The sequence below is a fragment of the Gasterosteus aculeatus genome, chromosome 14 (genome assembly GCF_964276395.1).
Source record: "Gasterosteus aculeatus chromosome 14, fGasAcu3.hap1.1, whole genome shotgun sequence".
Taxonomy (NCBI): domain Eukaryota; kingdom Metazoa; phylum Chordata; class Actinopteri; order Perciformes; family Gasterosteidae; genus Gasterosteus; species Gasterosteus aculeatus.
This window is the reverse complement of record NC_135702.1, coordinates 6,381,833-6,402,806: the sequence shown is the minus strand read 5'-3', so window position 1 is coordinate 6,402,806 and position 20,974 is coordinate 6,381,833. Positions and strand designations below refer to the sequence as shown.

At 41.8% G+C, this 20,974-nt stretch overlaps 1 protein-coding gene across 1 annotated transcript in view; it reads right to left on the bottom strand.

Moving 5' to 3' along the window:
* The window catches only part of astn2 (astrotactin 2), a 172,570-nt gene that overhangs the window by 46,847 nt on the left and 104,749 nt on the right, over positions 1–20,974 (bottom strand). Inside the window, exons 12-13 of the mRNA XM_040197294.2 lie at positions 12,141–12,307; positions 10,682–10,870 (exon numbers count right to left, since the gene is read on the bottom strand). Of these exons, the coding sequence (XP_040053228.2) occupies positions 10,682–10,870; positions 12,141–12,307 (356 nt within the window). The remainder of the gene's footprint in view (positions 1–10,681; positions 10,871–12,140; positions 12,308–20,974) is intronic.

The following is a 20,974-nucleotide window of genomic DNA, read 5'->3' as shown; positions in this document are numbered from 1 at the left end:
TGGGCTGGTAATTTGCATTAAAATGAGTCCTCGTAATGCCATCAGTAAACACATTCTCCATGAAATATTCTTGCAGGTTAACGAAAAAATGATGAAAAAAACCCTTCAAGAGTCTCTACCGAATTAAGTAATGTTATGTCAAAACCCACAAAAAGAAATGTTTGAGTTGAGGTTACACAACTTGAGTCAAGCCAGGCTTCAAGCGCACAAATACACGGTTTTATTTAAAAACACTATTGCTAACGAGCAAAATGTATTACAAATCTCCCCTTCCAAATGAATGTCAGTCTGCTTTTTAATAGCCATGCTCCATTTAGAGGGACCTGCATCTTACGACACTTTAATGACCATCTTCAAAATAACTCTGGAGGGCTGAAGTTATGACACTGTGAGAATGTGTGAAATCAAAAGACGCTGCGCTCTCCGTAATGAGGACTGAAGAGCAGGGAAAGCGCAGCCGTGATATCCGCCACTAGAGGCTGCTCCCTCTCTGCGCCCGGCAAAGGCATCCAGATCACTCCAGAAAACCTCAAGGATTCTGTGTTCTAATGTGCAGCCTCCAAAGGTTCCCGCCCACTTCAAACGCTCCCTCTCGCACACGGAAAGGTGTGTGAGATTGAAAAAATAAATCCTAAAAAGAAAGCATAAAAATCCTTCAGTCTAAGACGTATTGATCCCTCAGCAATCATCATCCGCTAATGAGCACAACCGAATAACCAGCAACGAATGAATCAGAATCAGAAGCCATTCATTGCCACACACGTCACACATGGAGGGATTAGTCCTGACGATTTGGTGTGACGGAGGCAGCATCCGAGGGGCCGGCCACAGAGGTGGAGATGGCAGGTGACCTCCAGGCAGAGGAGACGGTTTCCACAATGTGTCGGTGACGGAGAAGTGATTTGCAGTTGTGACTGAGGTGGAGAGATTACTTCTCCACAGTGATGCCGGAGGGAGGGAGTGGGGGTGGGGGGGGTCCGGGCGGTGGAGAGGATGAAGAGAGAGTTTACCACAGAGGAGGGAGGGACAACCAGGCGGAAGCTGAGCGTGAGATTGTGGGGTTGAGATCTGGAGACGTGGGAGTGCCGTGTCCTTGGTTGCGTGCGTAGGGTCACAAAAGCATTACGGACTGTGTGTGCACCGCCACTAGGTGCCAGTGCAGTGCAGTTAGGAGGAGGGGGGGGGGGGGGGGGTGGTATTATGTTGGAGAATTTCTGAAGGCTGACTGCAGCATTGTGTGTGGATGACCAAAAACAAAGAGGGAGGGAGTAAAGCCTTCGAACCTTGAAATACTGGGAGGTATCATGCCTCTTCTGGATGGACAAAAGAAACTTAATTCAAAAAACAGCTCTGTTTTCTGCTTTTGACATACAACCGGACAACTGAACACAAAAAGTGTGAAATTTATGAATTTATGCTGGCAAAGAATGCCTCTCTGATTGGCCCACACATTGCTAGTAAAATGAGAAAAATAACTTGACAATGCTTCATCTCCTGCTAAAAAAACAGCTGCAGGTACAGAAGATCAGTGAGTGGTTGTGTCGTGCAGTTATCAGCGGTCTCAGACCCTCCTGCTACATGCGAAAGAGAGACAGAGAACAACCCGACAGTAAACATGTCATCCAGTGCGACACAGCGGGATTTCTATGGCTGCCCTGCTGTTTAGATTCCTCCCTGAATGGGATAATTACCCAGCATTGAAAAGGCAAGTGTGCCAGAAAAAAGGCAGCATGACAAAAGAAAAAAAGGATATTGCTAAAAGCAGTTTTCTCTAACAGGATATATACACAATAAGCAACGATGGTCATCGCACAGTCAAGAGGAATTCAGAACCGTTTACTTGGGTTTAAATCCATCCAGATTAGCACAGATTTATAGATATCTGTCTCACACAGGTCCTTCCAAGAGCCTTTTAGGTGAATCAAATTTTTGTCATTTCAATGAAGCCTGACTGGTGGTAGCGGAACAAACTCAAAAAAAGGGTTTAATTTAAGTTTTGGAAAAAAAAGTTATCATGAAATTCACTTTTTTATAAACTCCGCAATTAGTATAATTCATGTTAAAAGAAACACTATAATAAGTCAGTAATGTAATATATACAATTGAGTTAAGTTTTGTTAAGATTTTGTCATATTGTTGTATTCATCTTTCTGTGAATTATCGCTACCCCAAATCCTGGACCCCTTGTTTATTTCTCAAACATGAATCTTGGTACTAAACTCAACTAAAACACATTCATTATGAAATAAATGGATCTGATCTACACTGCAATTTCTGACTTAAAAATGTAATATCTCGTTATCTATATATTAAACCAATAAAACATTTAGCCATACTTGCCATTGAAAAACTAGGCACCAATTTATTGCACAATCAAAGACGAATAGGGTCGAATGTAGCCAATGTAATATGCTTAACAGCGGTATAACTTGTTATTTGAATAAACGCTGTGGTGCGAGTGGAGCCTGTCTGATGATACATAGCCCAGATAAAACAACCGATGACACCCAGGGGAACAGGCCCCAGCAGAAGAATTAAACAGTTCTTAAAAGACGCCATCCGAAATTCGGGCTAATGCGTTGCGCAATAAAACATTCAGAGATGTTTACCTTGAGACTCGTGTTACAATCTCTCATTACAGCTGCAGGAACTGCTCAGTTGATAAATGATTCCACTGAGAAGAGGAGATGGGGGGGGGGGGGGGGGCTCTTCATGGTCACTATTGATTAGAATTGGAAGGGAGAGGCTGTCAGTGAAACGGCCTCTGATTGAGAGGACACTTGGTGTCCCCCGTGCAGGAGACTGCGTGCATGTGCATTTGTATTCATATGTGAGGTTCACTGCAGACAACTGGCTAATTATTTTAGTAGCACGCTTCTAACCGGCCAATCGAAATCAGCAGTCATTGCTGTCGTCCCTGTCAGATATACTACACCACAGCATGTTTCACACAAAATCTAATTCAGTCACAACACATTTGGACATAAAATACGTCTTGTGCCGATTAGATATTTTAAGTAGGAAAACAGATTGTACTGGATCACACAGCTGCAACACAATGTGAGTGTGACATCATTTTTTTGCACCTTCATACCTCTATTGGCCTTAGGAAATTGTGGAAATGAACTTGGTTAGCATATAGTATTACCATAGAGATGAAGCTTGGTGATCCAGATTGAAGGTGTGTGTAGGGTGGAGGGGGGCAGTTCAGCTAGTTGCAGAACTGATTAGAGCCATTTCTTTTCCAATTTTGCATTACTCCACTTGCACTTTCTCACTTCATCTAAACCAGCCATTTGTGTGCGTTGTCACTCTTTCTCTCCCTCCCTGCCTCCCCCACCCCCGTCCTCTCTCTCCGTTCACACAGAGACACCACAGTGTTACGAGGAGCCCCTTACCAGCAGTTCTCTATTCCCGACACACTCTCATGTCATCGCACTGACAGCAGACTACAACAGGGGGTTGTCTTTGCTTACTTGGCTCAACAATCAAGAGGCAGAGCTGTTGGACCATCTTCTATTTCAACAAGTAAAGCCAAATTAACAGGCAGTCCAAAGACGAGACTCTTTTTCTGCCTTTTTAATGGAGACAATTGCATAAAGTGCTCGTAGCGTTTTCAATTTTACGGCGGCAGAATGGTGATTGTCGACTGTGAAATTTTAAAATGGTGTTTGCCCCCCAAACAACTAGAGCACAAAACAGGAACCGGCGCTGGAACTTGACAGAATAACTATGTATTGATTTGTATGGGTTGTCTTAAGCAAATGTGTGTACATGTTTGCACACAAGTCGTGTGCAGCCATCGCGGAGGCCGTCATCCTTTTAACTACCACAACAACGGAAAGCGATCAAGTCCTCCTCGATTTGCTTCCCGCTTGATACTCAACAGATTTGTTTTCAACAGAGTCATCACACATTTTTCACAGTCGTATCTTTTTGCATTTGATCAGCAGTAATGGGCCTGAGACGGCGTGGAATTCTGTATCCTTTTTTTTACAGTGTAATTACAGAATGATACGACTGACGTGAAGTCCCAATTAAATGTTATTATGTTATCTGGTGTTCTGTCCGTCGATGTGATACGACTAAAACTATACAGCTGGTTTGGGATTTCCCTCTCAAAGAGCCGGCTCTTAAAATCCCATCACAGACGTGGTGACTGACATGCAGCGGTGAGTGTAGGCGGCTCCTCGACGTAGCAAACTTCCTACAGTTGAGAGGTGGCTCGAGGCTGGATGTGAATATATGAAGTGATATTGTTATCATGAATAATTTATAAATGATACATTGACAGCACATCAAAACGCAGGGCACCGTGATGGGGAGAGAAGGATGTGAAAGGGGAAGAGGTAAGGCAGATAGTTGCCCAGAGGGGGCTGCAGGGGGCTGTGGAGGGCTGCCACCCTGTAGTTCATTAATCGTTACTAAAAACGTCAAACCACTGATTTAGTCCTGGTCCAACAAATTTCTCGGTCAAATAGGGAGGCAGACTGAAGCTGTTAGGGTGGAATGGCATTGTTAGCTACCCCCCCCTGTGATGCAATGTTCATCTCATTCCTGAGGGTTTTAGCGCTTCATGCTGCATATTCTCATTTTTCACCCGCCGGTCTGCTATCGATTAACTGGCTGCCACACATCCAAGTGATTTTATCAGTCAGCAGCTAAACTTAGTGAATATATGAATCCATTGTCCTTGCTTCTAGCTGCTCCTAAAGGATGCTTTCTGTGAAAACGTGTTGAACTTCCACAGAGAAAGGTTAGCTGGAGAGAGAGAGGTAAATTTATTGTCAGGTTTTCTGTGTAATGGTCTCCAAGTATCTAAGTGGAGAAATGAAGAGGGTGTTTAATCAATAGCAAATACACTTTCATGCTTCACTTTTTAATGATGAAATTGCCCTTTAGTTGAACAAGACCAATTGTTGTTCTGATCGAGGAGCAGGAAGGAAACTACACTCTGGGTAAAGATGTAGTTTGCAAGTTTGCTTGCTGTCTAAAAGAAAAAACAGCTTTTTCAAATAAATGTATAGCAAAGAAAAACTTATTGAGATAAGTTAATGATCTTAATCTTTTATCCAAATTTCTACAAAACTGTAAGGAAACAAGTCATAGTTAACTCAAATAGAAACATTTACATTCACAAATTCCTGTAAACTCGGCCGGGGCAACAATGTCAAAAAAGACACACTCCACAAATGGAATTATCACCATAAAGTCTGAATTTGAAATTCAAAGCTATAACAGCTTCCTATGTAAAGGTAGAGTTGGCTTAGTTCTACCAGTTTTTTTTAGTGCTTTGTTCATGAAGCAGCGCCTCAGTTGACCATTTAAAAAAAAACTATTTGTTTGCCCTGCAACAATTCGCTCTCCGGCACGGAATAACAACATCCGTGTGCAATATCTGACCACCGCTTCACAGTCCAGCGTCCTCTACAAGCCACATCTGGAGGCCCCACTGCTGTTTTTCCCTCGTTCTCATTTCTCTCACAGTTACTCTTTCAAAGTGTCTCGCTCTTATCACTGCTTTTACAAATCCATCTCTCTCTCTCTCTCTCTCTCTCTCTCTCTCTCTCTCTCTCTCTCTCTCTCTCTCTCCAGTCAAACTGCAGGTAGTCGGCTATAAGCCTCTTTGACATTAGCTGATATTAGGCTGGGCTTTATTAGGTCCTGTCTTGCCGTGTGAGTTATTGAGCAGAGAGCGACAGCCTCAGGAGCGATCACACTTGTGTATGCTGGTGCATTAACTCACCAAAGCAAACACACAACCACACAAAAGGTAAAAGGGGAATGTCTGCGCTGACACACACACACACACACGCAACGCCTCTGCAATCTCTATAACATGTCATATAAGTAAAAAAAAAGGTGAGGTGAGGTTTCACTGTGGCTTTGAAAGACTCCAGATAAAAAAAGATCCATGTTATGGTGTCGTCTTAGTTTAAGGGGTGAGGGGGGGTGACGAGCACAGAGAGCCTATCAAAAGCAGATTTGTCTCCATTCTTCCTTACTGTATCTTTTTTTTTTTTTTTCTTTCAGTCAAAAGTGTCTTCGCTATCAGAGCGACAACGGTGGCGGCGTCAGATTCACAAAGCTTCACACAGGTCGAGCTCCTTTTTTTCTTTTCCTTCTCACCCGCCGCCTCTGATGTGTCACAACCCGAACTTCTACGAATCCCGCTCGCTTTGCTGCATTCTCGCCGTGCTTTTGGACGAGGGGAAGAAAGAAGCTCGGGTCAAGTGGCTGTTTAGCGAAAAAAAGAGTGAGCTCGATTCAAACCACTTCTCTCCATTTGCTTTATCATATCTATCTATATAATTACAAGGCATTTTCATCGTTATGGAATGAGGGCAATTACTATAAATTACGGAGGTGCTGTGGCAGCTGAGGTCCAACTGTCTCAGGCCGCCTATCCACGTGGATCCATGCGGACTTGCCATCAGATCATGACGTGATTGCAGGAAAAGAAGGTGTTTTCTCGAGATGAGATGGAGCGTGTGAGCAGAGAGCCGAACGGGAAGATCACAGCGACAGCTTGTTATGTGCTGGTGAAACATGCCGCTGTTAATGTTTGGTATTGATTATTGTCGGGTCTTTTTGTGTCAGGTATCCTTTAAAAAAAAAAGATACATTTTGATGATGAAGACCTAATGTCCGTTTAAGATTGAGAGACTTATAGTAAAGGCCACTTAAAAAGTTCAAATCTTACTGGCCTGGAAGGAAACAGCCTCAACTACCTGCTTCAAATTGTTCAGCACGAATCATCCATGTGCATCCACGTCTCAAAGAACACTTTATTTGTTTCTCTCAAATGTAAATTATTGACTGCAGCCGGTCTGATATTTTCCAAAGTCAAATTTAATAATTCCACGTATCGTGCATATATAGCGTGTTTGCATCGCAAGATTTTATTACTTATTTTTATTAAAAGAATGGGATCGTAGGAGAATATTTTTTTTCATATGACTGATTTGATAATTGGATGCAGAGGCTGGTATGCAGTTAAATGTCTGAAGGGTATAAAGTGCTTCCAAAAGACCAAAACAACAGCTTGTAATGAGCCTTTACTTTCCCCGAGTCAGTTCAGGGAAACTGTGCATACGCTCTCCGTCGGGTACACGCTGTTTGCATATCTTTACATTGCAATCACACTGTAATGGAATTATTCTCAGGCGTAATGTTTAAATTAAAACATGTAACTTTGTCACACAAACGCATGCTTGCATAACATTGCAATATTAGCTAATTTCATAAGAGCAAAATTAACAACATTAATTTCTGTTCTGCTTCAAGAGGCTGAGCGAAGAGAGATCAATTTACGACTAAATGTATGCAATACGGTCATACATCACAGGCCATATTTCATATCGAAACACTACTTGCGATGCTCTGGCTTAAATCGTACAATTCATCTTAATCATCTAATATTTCACTTTGAGGTACTGGGGGAATTGTGTGTGTGTGTGTCTGTGTGTGTGTGTGTGTGTTAGAGTGAGAAAGACTCAGTAGACAGAGGAGCGGTGAGAAGGAAAGGCATGCGGCCGGTGGGATAAGAGCCGCATCTGCATATCAAAGAAGTCATGGAGGAACTGTAAAAAAAGAAAAAAGGTGAGAATAAAAACTGTAACTCATCCCTATAGGTGTGAATATAACGAGGGTAATGTTGAATCTTCTGGGAGCGAGTCACTCAGAGGACAAAGCTACTGTTCGTTTGACAAAAGGATTTGAAAAGCAGAGGGAGCACTTTGGAGAGACGACATGCAGTAATACACATGTTTAATTAGAGGCACTGGGAGTCAAGTACAATACTCCTGCGTGCTTAGCTTGTCTGCTCAGACTTAGAGTGATGAATAGCTCAGGGAAAAAGAAGTGGTTTTCTAAACGTTAAGTGAAATAAATTTGATCCAGCCTATAATGTACAGACAGAAACAGAGGGGTGATGCATGCAAAACACCTTCTGGTGAAGTTCATTTTTTTTTCATTTCCACTGCAGTAACTGCTGATCTGTGTACAGAAAGTTTCACCGCATATATCAGGTTTATTCTGCACCTTCCTGCACAGTCTCTCTTATCTGAAGAGGCACATCCAGTAGGAAGTGCACTTTGTCTGTCATCTGCATGTAATTAGTGAAGTGGGCTTCCATCTGCAGGGAACATGATAAGTGCGATGAAGTAGGCATCGTGCAATTAGCAGGGAAACATTTCCTGCTTTAAGGAACAGGTGCAAATTGCACAGGTGTAATAAAATAGAGGTTGAGGTGGTGGAGAGAAAATGTGGTTTGTCAGCTGTATTACACAGAATTGATGCAGTGGACAAAGTGTACCTGCACCAAAATAAAACTAGATGAGGGGTAGCAGCCCTGATTTAGCGTCTATGGAGGATAAATATCCACAAGGCCTGATCAATTTAAGAGGCAAGGCGAAGCCAGAGTCACAGCATTTTGATGTAGATTGGGGGTCCGCAACCAATATAGCAAAAACATGGAGTCTTTTGAGTTTTGATACACAATGGCGGTTTGTGAAAGACACTTTAAATTCCATTTGGATATTTGAAACTGAATGGAGCAGCAGCGGGGGAAGCGAGGTTGGCTACACGTGGATGGGACATTTTAAAAGTACTTGATTTATTTATTACGTTTCAGGGGAAATGTTTGAAAACCACAAGAGCTGAAATAATCAAAAACAATTATTTGTATTTCTTTTCTGCTTGTAATCTCTCTGTACTATCCCACCGATATAAAGATGATCTGATCTTTCATTGCTTATCTAGCGTGTAGAGGTAATTGAGTTGTTTGAACTTGTATTTTTTACCCTGCTGGAGCCATGACAAATTCCTTTTGGGGCCCCCCGTAACCCACCGCGTGGAACGGGATTACAGAAAACCCACTGGGCAACTGGATCAAGATATTCCTTTTGCTTTGGTTTCAAAACACTCAAACTTTCGTTTTGTGTCTATCATACTGTAATCTTCAACCTTTGTGGATGATTTGTAGAAACTATTTCAAGCTCTTTGATTGTTTGGTGATCAAAGCTAGTAACCCCCCCCCCCCCCCCCGTTTAAATGCTATTTCTTCTTTTGTCAGCGCGAGTTGTCCCACCTTACAACATGCGGTTCTTCAGCACGTCAGAGATATGCCGCAAAGCTCTGCTAAATAGTTGACTCTTAATTCATGTTATAGAAACATTTGTGCCAGTGTTTTTGTCTCATGCAAACGCTATTTTATTATGAGAATGATTTGTGTTTACTGGCCGTCTTTCAAAAACAACTGAATATACTGTGTGTAGCAGCCTGCTTACTTCCTACGTAGTTAAGGCTGCCAGCACCCCGAAGGCATCGTCCAGGAAAGATGTAGACACAATTTTGCGTGAGTAAATACATTTAACTGCTTCGTCTGACAGGCATTCATACTGTGAATAAAACAATGTAATGGCAGAAGTGAATTTTCATCCACCTTTTCAAAGCAAATGCGTCTTTTAGGAAGTATGTGAAATTACTGGGGCTGAATTATAGTGCATTTCTGAGAAGACTTTACAAGAGAAATGGTTCCAAAGATTGATCGCTCGCATTCTTTTTCTGTAGCTTCTTTCAATGAATAGGCTCACTTTTTACAATAATTGCGACGATCCCCGTCTATAGACAGTACAAAAGGAAAATACACAAACGTCGATGCATTGATCTAAATCATTATAAACAAAAAATAACCTGTTCTCTGTTGCAATGTAAGCTGCATGCAGTGAGCCATATATGCTGTGGAAATATGGAACCACAACAATACATGTTACAAAAGGACCCCAAGGACCTGGAGCGGACACATAATGTGGCCGTGTTTAGCCAAGCGCAGCTTTTGTGACCCGTACAGGGCCGAAGAGAAGAAAAGCATTTCACGGTTACTTGAAAAACTGTGTCGATATATATATATATATATATACTACACACTATACACACTGTGTATGTGTGTGTGTGTGTGTTTCTGAGCAAATACAAGACGGAGTCGGAGGAAGCAGGATATAGACACAGTGTGTTTTTGTGTGTGCTCTGTTTGTGCATAGATACTCCTTAATCATCCCTTTGTGATTACAGGAGCATTTCACCACAAACAGCACGGGACTTATCAGAGGGAGCCAGGTTTTCAGAGGGCTGACAGTTTAGCGGAGAGGGGGGTACTGCAATGGGGTAAGTCTCAATCCTCACTCAACCAGCACTTTGTCATCCCCTTCTCAATCTCCCTCTCACGCACACACCCATCCGTGCGCACACAGACACGCACCACCCCCCCCCCCCCCCCCCCCCCCCACACACACACACACATCTGTGCAAACACAGATGTGGCATCAGAACAGCGAACCCTGACTACTGATTCCTCCGCTGAGCTCGCTGCGACATTCTATCTTTCCTCCAAACCTGCAAAATGGTGAAAGACAACGCTTACTCCTGGCGGTGTGTCTTTGGAGACACGCAACCATGTTAACAGTTTACATAATCTACACCAGCTGAATTATTCAAGTAAAGCTTTTCAAAGTTGACACAAAAAGAAAACTGAACGGAAAGAAAAATAATTCATTTGAAAAATCAAAATCAGTTTAAAAAAAAGGAAATTAAAATATGTTGTATAGATAGTAACATTAGGAAAATGTAGACCAATCAGAATCTGTGCGAGTGTAAATGTGTGTACTTGCAAACTACTTACCGGAAGGTCATTTGGAATATCTGTTCCAGGTTGACTTGCTTGGTTTTGTTGTTGTATCCATGTAGCATCTCAACAAACAGGGTGTCATTGAAGTGAACATCCTGCCTGGGGCACTTTTGTCCCTCACAGTTGTCTGACAGCAAGAGGCAAGAGCGCCCATCGCCTGCCAATTTGTACTCCTGCACACACCTAAGGAGGACGGAAACTCAGTCACTATATGAGTTGTTATACATACACCCTTTGGATGAAAGCATATCAATGTGTAGTTGTCAGCAAGAACGTTGGATGATGACATGTTGCAAACGTTGCAGGTTCATTAAACAGCAAAATAAAAATGACGAGGGGTCTAAGTGATTGACACTTAGTTGTTTGAACCACTACATTGATGTTTCATAATGGAACCGACAAACTATCAAAGCCACAGAACAGAAAAGTACCGAGCCAATGCCTTAGCCCTCTTTTTATTGCCTTTACGTCCTACAGCACCAACCATCTATTCGTGGACAGAACCCACCCGACTAAGTGTATGAAAAAGCGTTGTATGTCCAGGATGTGCAAAATAAACGTTGCTTTCTTCTGCTTTTATTGCTGTGAGCTTGAATCCAGCCCACTGAGCAATTGTAGTAAAAAGTTATGAACTCATATCTCCTCCATTTATCTGCGCAATCCTCCGTAACAGTCAAAATAGAGTATCTGCTGATGCTAAAGAGTACAATTCTGCAGAACATCAGGTCTTTTCAACACAATCTGGAAAACGCAGCAGACACAGCTTCTTCCTGTTGGATGGAGGTGAGGCCTGTTCTCTTTCTTTAGACATCCATTTATTTTACAAAAACATTTTAGAAACTATCAAGGCTTGACCCATCTTACTGGAGTGTTATTAGTAGAAATCTGTACAAAGATGACAGATAAGATGAGGGAGAAAACATAAAACCTGTGTAAAATAGTACACTTTACACCCGTCTCCAAATACTAATTCCCTTTAGATTCCTATTCCTCGGGACACGCTCTAGTTCTAGTGGAAGTTGAACAGAAAGCTGAGTCTATATATTCAGTGGAACATGTAGGGAATGAGGAAGAGGGCCTTCGGACAGTGAATGTAAGAAGAAGAAAAGTCTGAATGGTTCAATAATCCAGGTTTAATCACTGGTGCCCCTTTTGAATAGTGCATTTAAACTGAATACACGCAGGTATGAAAGAATTTATCAAAGCTTGAGATCAGTTGGCCAGCCAAGCAATTACGTAAAAATATGCGATCTTGGGCTAATGCCTTTCATCACATACAGTGACATATAATCATTCGCTGATTACACACTGGTCATTTTTCTATTTGCTTCATTTTCCTGAGGAATAATTTCTTAATATCACAGAAATATTACTCACAGAGCCAGTTTCACGAGGAAGCATTATATCTACCCCGCAGACACCTTCCAATTTATTTACTGCTAGTTTTTCTCACCCACAAAACATGAGTACGTTGCTGGAACCAGGGTCATCTTCAAGGGGCACAAGCTGCTGGAGACACAGCTGTTCACAGCCTCCATTGAAGCCATCCGTGCAGTCAATGCCCCTGGAGTAGTCATAGCAACCTGAGCCATCCTTCATTGGCCTCAGCCCCTCAGGACACTGCGAGAAAAGAGAGACAGTGAAATAAGTGGAGGTGGCGAGGGGGGAAGGAATAGATCAGGGCAGGGAGAAGAGAGTAAGGCACAGAGGTCAGCGTGTGGATTTTAATCAGGACGAGGCGGCACCGAGGAGGGAGAGACAGTGATATTGTGGGAGAGATGAGAGAAGACAACTGGGCAATGGGATATTTAGGAATTCAAAGATGGAAGGATAAAAAAATGTTGGCGTACAGAGGGTAGCGTAAGGAATGTGATGGGACATGCATCACTCAGTTTCCCCCCCCCTGGGTTTCCAGGTATTCTTCTCCTAAGTTCACCTAATACAAAATAGAAAACCCAGCTCAGTACGATGAACGGTGTTGTGTATATTTAAACTTCAAATTTCTACTTTACACTTAGAGAAAAGACACCGTGCTTCTCAGACATGAAGTTTCTCTCCGATTTGTTTGCCTGCCTTTTGGTTTTTCTCCTCAATGAAGAGATCAGCTTTAGGCGTGTCCACTGAGCCCGAGGCTCTGCCGAGTGGGTGTCTGGAGCCCTGTGGCAGGATGGCAGATCGCTCCCACCAGCCTGCCCCGCAGCCCCGCGCAGCGTGTTCACACGATCGGTGTAGTCAGCAGTGAAGGTCGGGACCTGCTTGTGTTCAGCTCTATATGTTTATATTTTTGGGTTTGTGCTACAGCACGTTTTCATTGGTTAATGTTCAAGAAACACATGATTTGCCTTGTACCAGACTGCCGACTGAAGAAGAAAATAACAAACTGAATAGGTTGTCTTATTTCACAGTTTTATGGTTGGTAGCGACCGAAGATACCCAAATGTATTTGCACAAAATCCTATTAAGATTTGTATATATATATATATATCCTAACTTCACATTGGCATTACATTTGAGAAGCAGCATAAGAAACACACATTTTAACATGATGCAAGCAGCAGATGCATTCTATAACAAAGATGGCTTCCATTAATTTTAAGTTTAAAAAGTATTTATTCAACATTCTTTTAAGCAAGCATATAACTTAGTGAATGACAGAATGAAAATGTGTTGGTTGTTTTGAATGTTGCTTTAATAAGACAAGATCTTTCTTATTAGGATTATGTTTATTGTAACTGGGTATTCTCTTTACTTAATCATTTTTAACAGCGTTTCTATGGTCCAAACTTCTTCATATACACATATATTGTGCTATATTTGCAGGAGCAAAGAGTTCCACTTAACGCTTCATCAAAAGTATATCATATTGTAAATTAATTGTTTTGCATTACTGACACAGGATTTCGAAACGAAGGAAAATTAGCTGTCACATGCGGCGATGCGCCACTAGACAACCTCAGCCCATCAGCAACATATTCACAACAACACTAATTAAAGAATTGCCCTTGAGTGTTATTGCGGTTTGTGCCAGTTTACCACTATTTCTATACTAGAAATGTCTTCTCTCGTAGGAGGGACTGGAATTTACAGTTTGGTAATGTGCTGTTTCTGTGCCGCACTATATATGCAATCATAATAAATCAGGTATCAGAGGCTGCACAAACCGCCATAACTTATAATTCAGTTGATGGCTGCTGCTATTAACAGTTTATATTCACTGTAAAAATGGTCGTATTTGAATAATTGATGGGGTTTCACAAAATTCAATTTACACTCCGCCGGTAAAATGTTTAATTTTTAACAACGAGCATTTTCTTTCTCAGAATCGAAAGTACTGCTGTCATTTCCCCTTTGGGTGTGTTGATGCAACACTTCTGTTGGTTTAAAATGAAGACCGTGATATTTCACAGTTTGCAAAGCACTGTTCACCGCTCTTCGCTGACTAATCCTCGTGTTCCGTCTGTGCCTGTGTGGGATTGATTGGAGGTGTGTGAGGCGTGATGACACACAATGCAGTGAGGCGTGATAACACACAATGCTCGTCTGGTAGGTTTTGGGGTGTTTTAAACAAATAAAGAAGGCCAGGCCTTTGATTCATGTGTCGACTTTTTTTCATCAAGCAAGTCAAATGCGTTATTTTCTGTGCTAGAAAGAAAAGAAGAGGCCGCCCTGCTGTGGTCCACCGATGCACCAGACAGAAATGCAGCTGTCCTACCTGCAGCCTGAGAAGAGGGATTTTTTGTACGATATGTGATGACATGAATCGCACATGATCGCATAATCATCACAAGAATCCAGCTGCTGTACCACTTCATTCAGATATCCGAGTTACAAGAAGGCCCGTGTGCTGCTGTGAATAGAATCCTGGTCTGATTGACGTACTGTAGAAGGAGACTCGTACCTGGAGGAGTCTTTTTGCCACACTTAATCTGCTGCTGGCTTTACATAAGCAGATTGTCAATATCTGCAGTCTATGCCACGGTGCGCCACGGCCCTTTACGCTGTGATTTATGGTCTGTGGTTAATAGTTCTATCAGGCCATGTCACATGTCACAGACACCACTGGAATAAACGCTCTGTAGTTCAAATGAATTCAAATCCCCTTGTGACCAAAGAACCAAACTAACGGATCGTGAATGCCAATATGTCTTCTTCTGCAAGGTCCTTGAGGTCAGCAGTAAAAAAAGATGTTCTGTCTTTCACTAAAGCATGGGCCAGGAAAGAAGAAGGCGTCGTTTTGTGGGGTTTTATAATGGTTATGCAATGCAGAAGCAAACATTAGGGAGGGAAATCGAGTCAGAAATCAGACGACGCAAACAGAGGATTGAGTTTACCAACGTGAGAGATGTTGAACAACAACAACTTATTGTGGCCAGGAAGTGGAAAATGAAGAACTATAAACACTATTTCCAGTTCCATTCATCACTTTTGCCTACGAAACATTTTTGTTACATTGTAAATTCTCAGAGAAAGAGCTCTGGACCTGATCAAATCTGTTACTGCGTGCCCGATATGTGTACAGCTGTCTGCGTCATCTCATCAGCGAATACAAACCATTACTAAATGTGAAACGTCCAAAGCCTTGATATCAAGGCTTCTCCATAAAACATCAAGGATTTAAGATTTGAATGCAGGAAGGTGAAACAACGAGAGAAAGCGCAGCTATTTGAGCTGAGGATGATTCATTCTGATGTTTGGAAGACCCTCACACGCATGACAGGCTTTAATTCAGACTAATTTTCACCTCAAGGTTGTTTCTTCTGACTTAACCACAAATATTTTAGGATCCAATATCATTTACAATCCGCCGCCAACAACGTCGCAACTAACAGTAATCAAGGGTCTGTCTTCTTCTGATTCATCTATTGCTATTAAGACTTTTACTAATCATCACATCAAGACCAGACATAATGCTGCTTTCCTTCGTAGAGTACAAATGAATGCAGAAATATATTGTATGCATATTTTATCTCTTCCGCCAAACAATTAAAACAGTTAACAGAGCGGCAGACCTCGTGCACTCAACACACAGGTCCAATAGGTTGAACATTCTACAGTCTCAGACCCATGTACTCTATCGCATGAAGGTAGTGCTAACTTCCCGAGCAGAACAGGATTGGAGCCATTCATCACGTCGAGGCCGAGCTGTGGGAATAGCTGCCTGTGACTCAGAAGCCGCCATGCGTCACTCTGCAGTTATCCAAAAAGTACCCAAGGTTAGCCATTAGCACCGGCCACCATTTCCTCCCTAACCATGAGAAAGTGTAAGTAAGAAAGCAAGGAATATTAAGTACAGACAAAAACCTTCTTACACATTGTAGTGTGTAATGCACGGATCACCCTCACGAATTAAAGTAATTTTCCTAATCACCCATTGCTTCACTCAGCTTTAATCCGGAACTGAGCAATATCTATGAGTCTCTTAATGATCTTGCCAAAATGAAGTTGCACAGATGTCTGTAGTTACTGCCTATAACAGATTTCAGAGCGAGTAGAGAAGTGAGAGCATTGATCGAGAACAAATACACTGAATAGTCAGATTGGAGCTTTTGGAATTAAAAAACAAACAAACAGTTCTGACCAGAAGGGATCTTTTCAGTGGTAAAACTAAAAAGGAAGATGTGCGCTGTTTCCCCAAAACAAACACACATAACAATAAAAGTATTGGAAACAGCACCGCTCTAAATCACACTGACAGACGGGGGGGGAATCAAATACTCTAAAAGCATATTTGACATCCTAATCCGGTTTAAAGGCGGCAGAGATTCATGCCCCGCAGCTCTGTCAAATTTTAACTCTGCTAAAATGGGTTAAATAACGCACGGCAGTTTTTGCTGCTTGCAAGAGAAAAACTCTCGGGATGCAGTGCGCCCCCCCCCCCCCCCAAACCCCCATCCCCCCCTGAGAAATTAGAAGACTCGGACCAGCTGTTTGTTCGTTGTTATTTGAATTCATACTTCATACTTAATATTCAGTGAGATAAAGGTTATTTCTCAGCTATTGGGAATAGCGTTGCTTAAGGGCAAAAACATTATTAAAAAATAGACCGCTACTTGAAACAGATGTAGCTTGTCTATTTAGATTTTGATGAGCTTAATTTTTTTATCTATTTTCTAATGTGCAACTGGTGCACAGAAGCAAACATGGAGTATATCTGGATGGAGATCCATCCATCCATTTTGCTTCGGTCTATGCAGCACAGGCATCACTCTCTTCCCTTCCACACACAGGAGGGACTGACATGCATTCTGTAGGCCGGGTCGTCCCTATGGCTCCGCCACCTTTCTTCATTAGTAACAACATAACAGATGACGGTGCAGCCCCCTACGAGAGGGACGGGCCGCTTTGTTCCACCAGACGGGCGTTTTCAGCTCAGCTTGGTCGCCAAAGGCGTTTAATAGCTGCTGTTGAGTTCTCTTTTGTCGACGGAGACAAAGGAGACGCGGTTTGTTGATGATGATTCATTTTGTTTGTTTATGTCAGGAATGCAATTATTGACAATAAAGACACTGTTAGAAGTTAAAATATTAACATATAACAATATGGCTGGTCTTGGATGGGTGGATAGGATGATTGTGATGCATAAACTCAACATATGTGGATATTTGGTCATTATGAAGATAGATAGATATACAAATGCTGATTGTACTGAAAGCTATTGCAGAAATATCAGCAAAACGCAAGAAAAAACAATGTTTTTCTTTTGAAACCTCAATCATGCCACAAATGATTGCACGTCAAAAAGTAGAAGGCAGAGGAAATGGAAATACTCATTTTTCTTTTAGTTTCTAACCTACTGACAAATAAAGCTGGTACGATTACATTTTCTTTCTTATTGATTTTTATATTTGCTTGGGTTTGAATTGACTAAAATTGATTTCAGATTAAAAAAGGCACTCTGTCGAATGCAATTTTCAGTATCGGACCCTCCGATCAGGGCGGTGCCCCCTTAAACTTTACATTCAGTTGCACACTAATGTTGCTCACAGTGGGGTTTTTTCCCGCCACTTGATCCGGCATTTAACCAACGGTGTCAGAGTGAAAAGATGTAAGAATGATTATAATTTGCTTTAAACCATAATGCGTTGAAATTCGAAGGTAATGAGGTAAACTGAGCCGTGTGGCGGAGCAGGGGGAAGTCGGGACGCTCCGTCGTCAGGAACGCGCGGGGCTGTGGGGACACACGGGGGAGGGTGGTGGTGGTGGTGGGTGGAGGGCTTACGGATGAGGATTTGCACAGAACATTTGTTTTGGGTGGAGTTGCCGTTTTCCCTCCCTGTTGACTCTTTATGCAAACCAGAAGCAACCGAGCAGAAATCTGCCTCCGCACTGACAGCTCATCGTTTAACGCCTGACTTGTGGAGTGTGCAACGCATTTTATTAAACTCTTGCACACTGGGACACTAGACGAACGTCTTAAAATGAGATGGGAGACAACGGTATTGGTTTTCTCAAAACTCTTTTAAACCACCGTGGAGTTTGACAGGCAAAAAAAAAAGGTAACTTTCGGATAATGGTTGAAGTTCAGATTCACATCTTTGCCAAGCGAGCCTCCAAACAACTGTGTCCGAGACGTCCCAGAAGAGACATCATCGGATGAAAGATATGGCACTAATATCCTACCATCTGCTCAGCCACTGAATATCTCCATTAAGAAGATAGATATTGTAGCCGGCTAAAATAATGTGCCATCAAGACCAACAATCATCCATTTACGTAAAGCACAGGAACCACAATGTATTGCAGCTGGGACGACCAGGGAAAGCTATGTTTACAGAGGTTTGAACTGCACCGAGCAGCCTGAGGGGAATTCACAGAGTGCATCAGTAATACCCCCCCCCCTTCTCACACAAGCACAGTGGATGACACGCTACATTGACCACAGGTTCAACGAGAATTTGACCATTTCATTCCACACCACTGGGTAAATGCTAGATGGTTGCTGCCCACACAGCCCACATTTGCCCATTGGCGTTCCCTACACCTGTACGACCGCCGTGTTTGTTTGCAGCACGATAAAGTACAAATATAACTCCACTTATAAGCCTGTTTTTAATCAAGAGAGATTTGTGGATGAACAGTTTCCAGTTGTGGATTAATGATGGTAAATTGTCATCTTTTCTCTGGGAGATAGATTTAAAAAAAAGAAAATGGAAAGTTAAGAGTTCCCCTGCTGGGTGTGTTGAGATATGCGTCACACTCCCTGCATTATCATGCATCTAACCGATAATAAGGGTCTGCTTGGAAAAAAACCCCTCTCTGCTCTGATTGTGTAAAAGCATGCAATTGCAACTTCAAGTCATAGAACTTAAAATAGAAAAATCACCATTAATAAAACCACAATTGTGCAACATTATAACCTGAGATAGTAAAAACTTCCACTTTTATTACATGTGTATTTTCGAGTTACGTTATTCTTTTTTAATTGTAATTACATTCAAATGATCATAATCTCAGTGGGACTAAAATGTCTACTTATATGTCACTAAATACAATACATTTTTTACTCTTCTCTCTTTCCTTTGAAATAAATTCCCCACACAATTATTAGGCTATACACATTTAAATACTACTATCTTTTTCACACAGGGGAAAACTAGTGAAAATACTGGTATTGGAAACAGCGCCGCAGGCCGTAACAGCGCACAACAACAAACGGCTTTACCCAGAAGATTACTACTGTAATGTATAACACGACCGACCGGTGCTTTATGAGCAAAGTGATGAAAAAAGGAAGGCGTCAATACAAAAGCACTCCCCGTCTAAAATCACTGAAGTGCAATTACGACAACGGTTTTATAATCGGAGGTTAACAAGCACAAGAATAAGCAACATTACATCTTTTAAGCAGCAGCGAGTAACGGAACACAGGGAAACAAAAAATGGAATGAGCAATGTCTCCAAAAATTGGACCAGGATTGGCTCAGACTAAAATTTAATTTATTGCAAATGCATTGCAACAGTCTTAAAGGCGGCAGTCAGCCTTGGGGGACTGACTGTGATAATGGATGTCTAAGCCCTCCGTGCGGCATGCCGCTGCTCTGTGTCAGCGCAGCTCCTGTGACTGTTGTGTTTTAAACTAACAGCAACCCAAAAGAGTCAGAAAAGAAAATGATACCAATGTGTCTGACTTCCCCGGTAATCTTTGAAGACTAGAAGGCTTTGTCAGTGGGTTTTTTCTGCATATTAATTAGCCGCACACAAAGGCGTGAGACCGTTCTGAATCACTTTAGATCTCACTTTATGCTTTCCCAAAGTTGAAAATAAATCTTTTCATGCTGACTATTATTTCGAGAGTGTGTATCCTTCTCTCCTTTTAATTCTACTTTATTAAGGTGGTAATTCCTGCCATTTCTGTGATTTCTTGTCCTGTGCTAAAAGTCTGCTGTGAGAAGAAAATCATCATATGGTATCCATGTGGGTTTGCCTCCACATGCCTGTGAACATCTTTCATTAAATATACCACAATATGTCCAGGGGCTTGCAGTGGAATACAGTCTGAAAAACAGTCCGGTTGCCAATTAGCATATACTGATTCATATTTTAGACACACTCTCTGCTACTTTCCACCTGTGGTTCTAATAAAGAGACTTGCTGTTCAATTTGTCTCCGGCTCCTGTATAGGATCCAAATATTACTGCTATGTGGAAAAATATTAAACATGGTTGGGAACACTATTACATATATCATTATAATTAATTGACGGCCCTCCACCAATTCACACTATACTATACCAACACCTAGAGGCAATGTATTTATAGCTTCAATAACAAACAACAGCCTTGAACTTTGCTTAAATTAAATATTCCAACATTAAAACGATACATTTAAAACATTGGTGAGACAATTTGTACATTACAACTTATATATTCTACATAATATTTTACTGAGAAAATTAAATATAAACCTTTAAATTGTCCCACAGCAGAACTAGGCATTCGATGCATAACAGTTGTTGTACCATCGCTGTTAATAGGAATTCTAAATAAATGAACCATGTTGAGGTGCTTGGACGATACACACGAGGAACACCAAATATATGCAGTGAACTCCGGCTATTATAGGGTGGTGTGGTATTATCAGCAACACAATGATACACCTACTGTGACAGGTTTTGGTCAAGAGGCGATTACCAATATATGTAGACGGGGGCATATCTTAGTCATAAATAGCAGCCACAAGAACTAAATATGGCAAGGGTGGATATTGTCTCGGTTTTGATGAAAGATGGGGAGTATGTGTCAGGTTTATTAATATGGACGAGTTGGCATGGTAACACAGTGGGAGGTA